Genomic DNA, 9650 nt, shown 5'->3' with positions numbered 1-9650 from the left:
AAATATAATTAAATGCTCTATTATTGATATTAATAATCTTATTAAAATTTAAATAACAATAACAATAATTATTTACCCAAACAAATTTATGCTAAGGGTATTCTAGTCATTTTAGTTTTTTCCATTATGCTATTATACCTCTATTCCATTCAACCAAACATAAGATTACTATTACGCCTCTATTCCATTACATTCAACCAAACAGTTGATTTGCTATTACACTTCTATTTCATTACATCTCTATTTCATTACACCTCTAATCCAATACACCTCTAATCCAATACAGCGAACCAAACGTGCTCTTAGATTTTGATTTTCAAGGCAATTTACTATTCAGAAATCTACAAAACCACGCGGTTTCAACTTTCAACTTTACCCTGCAGCAGCTCCCCATGTGCCTTTGTGTTTTTACCTATGAACTATTTTCTATTTGTGAATAAACAAATAGGGCTTGGTCCCCTTTGGTAGTTAGGTTTAGTTGTAACTTGCAACGGTGCCCATCCCCCAAAATTTCTATAAATCCCCCCTTCACCTTTTCCCCTTTTCCTCACTCAGCTGCCTTGCACTCATCTCCTACCTCTCTTTTTCACTCTTCCAATCTTCTTCCTCTTCATGTAATCTTCTTATCCATCTCATGTTAGTTTTAGTGCTTTTAAGAAGGAAAAAAAAGTGTTACCATTTTGAGTTTTTTTATTGTTTCTTACTCGCAAGTGCTTAAACAAACTTCACTCTGTTGTTTGTTCGCAGGAAAATGGCTTTTGCTAAGGTCTTTCTGTTGGGGTTTCTCGCGATGGTCTCTGGTGTTCAGGGATATAGTGGTGATTGGACTAATGCACATGCAACCTTTTATGGTGGGAGTGATGCTTCAGGAACAATGGGTATGCTTCAAATGAAGCCATCTTTTAGGCACAACGGTTTGGGTTGGATGGCTTATTTCACTAATTCTTAACTTGGGTCTTTTTTAGGTGGGGCTTGTGGTTATGGAAACCTGTATAGCCAGGGTTATGGGACAAATACTGCAGCTTTGAGCACTGCTTTGTTCAACAATGGGCTGAGTTGTGGATCTTGCTATGAGATTAAGTGTATGGATGATGGAAAGTGGTGCCTGCCTGGTTCCTTTGTGGTCACAGCCACCAATTTCTGCCCTCCAAACAATGCTCTCCCTAATAATGCAGGGGGCTGGTGCAACCCTCCTCTGCAACACTTTGACCTTTCTCAGCCTGTTTTCCAGCATATTGCTCAATACAGAGCTGGAATTGTGCCTGTTGCTTACAGAAGGTATGTTTTGCCTTTTGCTGCTTCCCTGTGAAATGGGCTTTCTAAAGAGGCCTATTTATTTCTCTAACCACTCAGTAATTTTCAAATTTAACTTGTCTAGTGTTCCAATTCTTTTAGTAATGTATGAAAAACCTTATTTTAAGGCAGTAAAAAGGTCAATTTATGAGCTTAACTATAAAAGGGTTGGAATTAATTGTTTTGGCTGCATATGAGGCCTGCTTTTCTCCCTATTAGAGTAATATTTAGGGTCAGTTTCTGTTTTGCAAGACAGACAAACGACACTTTTGGTCATTTCCACTGGTAAATACATTGCTTTTACTTTCTTTAATGGGTAGTAACCGCGCAGTAATATCACTTACTTTTATTAACCATTGGGTTTTTTACTTTGTAGGGTACCATGCAGAAGAAAGGGAGGAATCAGGTTCACCATTAATGGCCACTCCTACTTCAACCTAGTTCTTATCACCAACGTTGGCGGTGCTGGTGATGTACATGCGGTGGCCATCAAGGGCTCCAGGACTGGTTGGCAGCCCATGTCTAGGAACTGGGGCCAGAACTGGCAGAGCAACACCTACCTCAACGGACAAAGCCTCTCATTTAAGGTCACAACAAGCGACGGCCGTACTGTGGTTTCCAGCAATGTTGCCCCAGCTGGGTGGTCCTTTGGGCAGACCTTCACTGGCCGCCAATTCCGCTAGAGGAACACATTATTATCTTAGGCTTTTTAAGTTTTAATTAATAATTACTATATAAATATACCAGGCATCCAAAGTAGTATTTAACTAGCTTGACTTTTAGTATAGCTAGCATATTATATATCTATAGGGCCCTGTAGTGGGACTTTCGGGTCACTCAAAAATGTGAAGGGCTTATTTTAAAGTAGCCCATTTATCATTTTGGGTTTTTAGTTTTATTATGGGGTAGGTGTCCTAATTAAGTTACCTTTTTAAAAAAAAAAAAAAAGTATTAAGGGTCACTTTTCCTTCTGTTGTTTGTTAAAACAGGAGGAGATGGCAGAGGTGGGACTTTTACCACCCGCCAGCAGTGTTAACCTAGTAGGTCCTTTGGTTTTTTTTTCTCCTCCGTTTGGGATGTTGAGAAGCATTGTTTTTGCTTGTAAGCTCAATTCATCAGCTTTTGCTGGGTGATTATCTCCTTGGATTTTATCATATATGTATGAGTGTAATTTGTAAATTTTGCAATGCAAAACTATAACTTTGATTTATTATGATATGATTCCATGTTTATCATTTTTATTCTTTGGGCTGTTATAAAATTACCAAATGATTATTATCCTAAAAAACCCAAGGAAAAGTCGGGAGATTTTATCATTTCAGAACCTTCCTCTTTGGTTTTCCTTACATGGGAGCGGCAGCAAGTGTGAATGGGGATCAAAAACCAATTGAGAAGGTTTAAGGGAATTTTGTAGCCAACAGTAGACGCTGGCTGTTAATCAAAATTGGACCAACTCTGGAATTTAATAGGGGTCTTGGAATGAAAATGGGCGGTGCATGGAAAAACTCCTAGATCCTGAGTGTTGGAAGTAAGAAAAAACACAAATCCAAGGGCAAAGCAGGTCAATGCACTTTATTGCTCGTAATGCTATAATTTAGAGAGCTGGGATCCGAGGATTCTGCAGGTAACATGCAATATTCTGGTTTTCCAACGTATTTCGAAATCCAATTCCACCTTGTATTTTTTTTAATGGCCGAGTTGAAATTAGGTTGTTCTATCTATCAAATATTTAATTAATTTGGGCATAAATCCAGTTAGATATTGAATAAAATATCAATTATTTACTATAGTGAGGGTGATTTTTTTTTTGGTCTTTTTATTATATAAAATTCAATTTCTTTTATAAGTAAGTGTTTGACGCATTGACTTTTAATGTCCACCATTTTGGAGATCAACGATGCCAGAAAATGCTATCCATCCCCTTGCGTTAAGCCCCAAGTATAGCATTAAATTGAGCTCATAAACATGGGATTTATGGAATGTAGACGCCTTTTTCTTTCAAAGTATGAACACCAACATTATTGAAACTCAAAATCCGTCTGGGCTTTTGTAATCGATGTTTCTTAGCCGAACGTAGTTAGCATGTCCAAGTCGTAGTGTGTTAGTCCTGCCCAATATTCAAGTAGTAGGAATTTTCAGAGTGGAGACTAAGCCTTGGCCACCACCATCCAAACATCTCATTGACCCATTCTGAGTTTCAAAAAGGACTTCCCCCGAGGATTTTGGGTTTTATGAGTTCCTTCTTTCCAGGGTTCAACGTTTTCCAAATTAATTTTAGAACATTCAAAAATCATTTGCGTGTTAACATTGGATGGGAAAGTATCAATTTTACATTTTTCATTGTCTATTAATATATATAATATATAATATTTATCATTGTTGTGTCCTAATTGTTTTAGAGATGTCCCATGTCGCTGTGTCCATGCTGTATGGTATCCATATTGCCATATTGCATGTCCGTACTTGGGAGAAGTCATGAATAAACCTTTGGATTGCTCAATGCTGTTGGAGCTGCATGCATAAAATAGTAGGGTAACCCATGCAACATTGCTAAGTGTTGAAAGCATAGTGGGAGTAATGGGGAAAGACTTACTCGGGTATATAATGGCTCATCAAACATGGTAACAGCACAAGAGCCAGAAGTGGAAGCCCAACTACCTGGGGCAGTATCAAATCCAGTTCTGGGACCTTGTAGGGCACCATTAACCTGATAATCTGCGGGAGTTTCATTGAAGTTCATCTCCGCCACAGGTGGGAATTTGGGATCATTCAGTATATTAAGATTGTAAGAGAAGAGGGGGCACTGTCCACCAAGTTGCAGCTGCAATGATCCGTTTCCGCTCAAATCATTCAGGATGCTGTTCTCTTGTCCAGAACTCGATGGTTCTGAACTTTTACCAGTGCCAAAATAACCCGAATAGCTTCCAAATGAGGAACTTGCAGAGCACTCCACATCTCTGGGGATTACAGAACCAATTTCATAATATATCATAAGACACTCTGGGGGGGCCATTTCCATCGACTTATACTCTTTTAACAATTTGAAATAAGTAGAAATTGGTACTATTTTGCCAGGCCATCTGTTAGCTACATTATCTATATGAACATATCCATCTCACGTTCTATGAAATATTTCTTTTCTTTTTAATTAAGATAGATGAAAATTTAGTAGAACTAGGATTTCTAGAACCACTGCGCACCTGTGTGGAATCAAATTTGGGTCATCTGACAAGGCTATGTGTCTACTGTCTTGATTAGGCAACCACGAAAGAGTTTGGAGCTGGTGTTCAAGGCCCATTCTATATGGTACCTGCATTTCATTTTGGAACTGCAAGAAAAGGCTTGTAAGATACTATTTTGTCATGACACGAGTAAACTGAGCAGTAAGATATTACAAGCCTATTGCACATTCTTACCTGACTTGTGCATTCTAGAGACAGAAGCTGCTGCTGCTTTCCTAAATTTTCCTGCCAAAAGAAGATTGATAAGGTTAGAGTCTTTAGTGTAAAAACATATTTGGCACTCATTATTTAAGCCTTTCGAGAGAAGATGACAAGTTAATGTAGTTTCCAGCGACACTCATCAGTTTACTTAGCACAGCAAATTGCAATTTTTTTCTTTACTTTTTTGGCTTGTTAACTAATCAAAATTCTAGACATGCGCCTTTTGAGGGCACTATCATTTTCTAAGAAAACTACTTAGGGAAATGGCTTGCCTTATGTGCTTGAATTTGATTTAGATATTCCTTGAGTGAATCTTCCATTTGCCCCAATTGTTCTACATTGTTGATCTTGTCTACATTAGTCCAACAGCTGAGAAGCCAATATTGATATTAGCAAAAGTCATAATAAACAACCACATAAAACTAGAACTTCACATTAAAAAACTTGTAGGCCTTCACCTTAGTCTCCTGTGTACTTCAGAAAGCCGAGTCTGTAATAATCTTGCTTGGTTTGTCAGTTCCTGCCCAAAAATATCATGGAGACATAAAAAGAATGTTAGAATGAAGAACAGTATGGTCTAAGAATTATACATTATCATAATCCATTAAGGTAACAAGTCACCATGCGTACATACCTCAATTGTTTGTGTGCTGGGGAGAACCAAAAAAAAAACATGATATCATTAGAAATATTTAGTGGAATTTAATTAAACAAATGAACATTACAAGGAGGCATTGTGTGGACAAGAAGAAGATTCTTGCATACCTTGATCCCAGAAATTCATGAATATTTACATCATGGTCCAACTTCTTGAATGTTTTTTTCAGGGCCTAGACTCTCAAAGAGAAAACAAACTATGTAACTGATAAGGGAGATAACATTTCATGAGCAAATCATTTGATAAAAGTAAACAAATATTGGTCACATGTCTAAAAGAGAGTGGATTTTTAGGACAGGACTTACTTCAAGGCTTTCCAACTTCCTGGTCCAGTAAATAGGAATGAAAATGAGAGTCAGTTTCATTCAAATAAGCATAACATTAAACTATAAGTATGATGATAAGTAATGTGAATTTCAACACAGAAAATTTGAGCATACCTTTTTGCCCGTTCCTGTGGAGTGAGTTGAGCAAACTTTTCAATGATCTCCTCAATGCTGCTGCATTCAGATAGCTTAATAAAATAAATGAATGTTGCTGCTATAGATATTAGCCAGCCTTCTATATAAATCTAATCAAACCAATGAAAAAATAATTATTTTGGTGTGCAAGCAAATCTTAAGCAAACTCTGAAGTTCCTCCACATCAGTACCATGTGAGGAGCTGCATCATCTACCTCACTATGAAATAATATATTGCACACATCTTAGCATATTTTGCAACGCAACAATAAAAGCAAAAACTAATTTACAACAATAACTTTATTATATAATATATGAACACTTCTCAAGAACAATAACAAATATCTAGCAACTGCCTAATCATTGTCCCAAAATATAGCACCTAAATCCCGTCTTTCAGGTTCAAGTTCCCAAATGCAGCCTAAAAAAGTCAAATAAAGGCCTGCCCCTTTCGACCATGGCATATGTTAAGATGAAGCAACATGTGGTTCCATGAAGTTCTTCTGCGAACAATGTCTATGTAGCAAAATTTTTCAAGCTATGCAAAGACTAATTCAGAGAACTAGAAAGCTGCTAATGCATCAACATATCTCAATATCTTAGTTGATTTTGGAAAATGTTCAACCATGCATTTACTCTTGAGATATGTCGTTGTTGCAATAATGATGGAATTTCCTCTACATACATGCACTATACTAGTCCTGTCTAAAGCAAAGTATAACATGCCTCTAGAATTTGAACAATAAAAATGGAAGTAGAAGCAAAATATGAAAGAAGTTACCTGCGCTTCCCAATGCATAAGGAAGGCTTGTTAGTTGGGGAGAACATAAGAAGGACAATTTCTACATCACATAGGATAGATAGCTCATTGGCCTTTTTCATGATGCCATGCTTTCTTTTGGCATAGGTCGCCTGACGGCCATTTGGGTTCTCTAACTTCTTTATCTTTAGCTTAACCCTTCCCATCCTGCATATTCAAATACTCAGAATTCAGTGTTGGAGGGCTACCAATATGCTACGGATCAAGATACTTTTTCGCATTTCTCATCAATCCATGCAAAACTGGAACTATCGGAATGCTTCATTAAATGAGATATATGTGATGAGCACAATAAAAGAAAAAACCACCTTCTTTGGTACAATTAGAAATGGGGTTTTCAGAAAATCACTATAGAAGCAGAAGAAACGTGATCAAACTAAAAGAACCCAACTGCAAGATTCATGCAAATATCAAATTTATAGTGTTGTATTATGATTCTGGGTTGGTTCAATTTATTTGGAGAGGAAAGAAAAGTAAACAACGCATACCCCAATAAGCAAAAATCAAACGACGAGTTGAAAGAACATGATCCACACGTCTTAAAAGTTGGGGGGGGGAGTGGGTTGATTATTCAGCCAAGGAAGAGAGAACCAAAGGGCAGAAAGAGATAAGAGAGAGAGAGAGAGAAGGAGGGAGAGAGCATAGAAGTAGGACTGCATTTACACAACCGGGTGAGCGACAAAAGCGGTCGTGGGAAACGAGCTTGAGAATAGGGGGATCTTCGTCACACAACCAACCAACCAACTCTCTTCCCCGTCAAACCTTAAACCCTCGTTTGCGCCTCTACTACAACAATTTATCATCATTCCACTTCACGTTTGTTGGGACAATGCTACTGAGAAGCCTTGTTCTCTATTCAAATTTGGAATTGAGTTCTCATGTTTTAAAATAAAAATTAAATTATATAAATAAGAGTTACTTTGATTACACTTTCAACCAGCTTATCAAATCTAAAAAACTTCAGGAAGATTATTTAATACACTGTTATAAGTGTTTTTTAAATTTTATTAGCAGATTAAGCGTTTGACAAATTTATTATAGAATGTAATAAAAAAATTATATAAGTAAATGCTGTTATTAGATTCAAGTTTATTATTATGCTATATTTTTAGTTATATCACTACTATATGAATATTTTTTTTATTTCAAATTATTATGCAGATAAATTTAATGATTTTTCTAAAAAGTATTAATAATTGAATTTAAAATTTGAAATCTAAAAAGTACAAGGACTAAATTTTAAAAAATAAAAATTAAAGAGATTAAATTTTAAATATTGAAAGAGTATCGGATTGATGGCATATTTTAACCTTTTTGTGTTTTCCTTTAGAATTTATGGGGTTTTAAAGATAAATAGTAAGTGTTGGGTTTAAATTGAATTTTATAAAATTTATATAAAAGTATTTTTAAAAAGTAAAAGTATCCTTGTAGAAAAATTGCTACTTTGTAATAAGAATGGGTTTTTAGTATTGTTTTCAAAATTGAAAAGAGTGATTGAGATATTGGTATGAAATAAAGGGTCGGATTGATTAACACATGAAGTGGTATAAATCTGTTGAATTGGGATAAAAATTAATTAAATCGAGGACAAAATTAATTTTATTTATTTTTTAATTTTTTGATTTTTTAATAATTTATTCAATTGAACCAAACAAATTAGTTGGACTGGAATCGGTGATTTGACTGGTTCAACCATATTTTCGATTCTAAAAACCTTGGTTTTTAGTCATTTTTCAATTGAGTTAATGTCTAGTTAACTCGTGACACCAATTCAGTTTGAGACTTAAATATAATGTAGATGAGCCGGACAAATCGGTCGAAGCAAGAACCGGTGGTCTGATCGATTCAACCACCGGTTCAATTATGAAAAGCTTGGTTTTTAGTCATTTTTCAATTGATAATGTCTAGTTAAACTATGACATCAACTTAGTTAGAAACTTAAATATAAAATATATAACCAACATGAATATAAATCAATTTAAGGTTGTGTTTGAAAAGCCATTTTGGGGGTAATTACTTATATTACTATGTGTGGCATGTTTGAAAAGATTGTGTTTGCAAAGCCAATTTGGTTTTATTTGTTTCTAATTATATATGGGTAACATGTTTAGGTAACCAACTAACTATTGTAACTAGGGGATCCTATTTATATAAGTGTAATTGAATTTTTTCAATACACTCTCCAATTCTTAATGGGAAAGTCAGAACTGAGAAAACTACACGTAAACTTGGAAAAATAGGCTCGAACCTAAAAGTTTACCCATAACAATTCGAGTTTGAGAAAACTCAAGTACTTAATAATTCGAGTTTGAGAAAATTTGAACAAAATAATTTTGAGTACAAGAAAATTTGAGCTTGATAAGCCCAAGCTCAATAAAGCTTAAGCCCATCACAATATGAGGCTTTTGTTTTTATATAATTATGAAATTACAACTTTAACCTTTTAAAATTAATAAAATTTCATGTTATTAGCCACCAAAATCGTCCACTAATAATCCAAATGGTATATTTACCATTTAAGTCCATTAATTTACATTTCCATAACCATTTAACACATATAACTGATATAAACTAACTTTGTAGCTTTTACAATTTAGTTCTTTTTACTAATTAACTATGTAAATGTTAAAATTTTCTAACCAAATTTTAATACGACCTTGTAAAAACTCTATAAATAATAAAATACTGACTCATCGAAATTGTGGTCCCGAAACCATTAAAAATGGGTTGTTACAACTCTTCCACTAAATGAATTTTCATCCCCAAAAATCTTATTAGAGAATAGGTTCGGGTATTGCAATTTCATAGCTTCTTCTGTTTCCCAGGTAGCTTCCTCAATTTCGTGTCTATGCCAAAGAACATTAACTAAAACTATACGTTTATTCTCAACTCTCTAATTTCTCGAGCCAGAATTTTAACCAGTTCCACATTATACGACATATCAGGCTGTAACTCCATATCAACTGACGAAATCA

The 9650-nt window shown here is 35.2% G+C and overlaps 2 protein-coding genes across 3 annotated transcripts; one reads left to right on the top strand and one right to left on the bottom strand.

Moving 5' to 3' along the window:
• The first annotated feature begins 459 nt into the window (after nucleotides 1–459).
• LOC107887261 (expansin-A15) lies at nucleotides 460–2506 on the top strand. Its single transcript, XM_016811452.2, has 4 exons — nucleotides 460–614; nucleotides 748–878; nucleotides 966–1278; nucleotides 1670–2506. Coding segments are annotated over exons 1-4 (753 nt in total). The 5' UTR covers nucleotides 460–612; the 3' UTR covers nucleotides 1977–2506.
• Nucleotides 2507–3052: 546 nt separating this feature from the next.
• LOC107887260 (agamous-like MADS-box protein AGL30) lies at nucleotides 3053–7347 on the bottom strand. 2 transcript variants are annotated; one of them, XM_016811451.2, is made up of 12 exons: nucleotides 7164–7347; nucleotides 6637–6822; nucleotides 5835–5891; nucleotides 5700–5718; nucleotides 5502–5566; nucleotides 5371–5386; nucleotides 5195–5256; nucleotides 5009–5105; nucleotides 4710–4760; nucleotides 4494–4621; nucleotides 3887–4250; nucleotides 3053–3804 (listed from the first exon to the last, which is right to left on the bottom strand). In XM_016811451.2, exons 2-12 carry the CDS (start codon nucleotides 6819–6821, stop codon nucleotides 3790–3792), a joined length of 1059 nt encoding a protein of 352 aa, XP_016666940.1. In that variant the 5' UTR covers nucleotide 6822; nucleotides 7164–7347; the 3' UTR covers nucleotides 3053–3789. The 2 variants fall into 2 exon arrangements, with proteins under 2 accessions (XP_016666940.1, XP_016666939.1); XM_016811450.2 differs by having other exon boundaries at nucleotides 5835–5894; nucleotides 7164–7321.
• Between the last annotated feature and the right edge of the window lie 2303 nt (nucleotides 7348–9650).

Source organism: Gossypium hirsutum, chromosome A03 (genome assembly GCF_007990345.1).
Source record: "Gossypium hirsutum isolate 1008001.06 chromosome A03, Gossypium_hirsutum_v2.1, whole genome shotgun sequence".
NCBI lineage: Eukaryota > Viridiplantae > Streptophyta > Magnoliopsida > Malvales > Malvaceae > Gossypium > Gossypium hirsutum.
The sequence above is the reverse complement of the archived record's forward strand: the minus strand, read 5'-3'. Positions and strand labels throughout refer to the sequence as shown.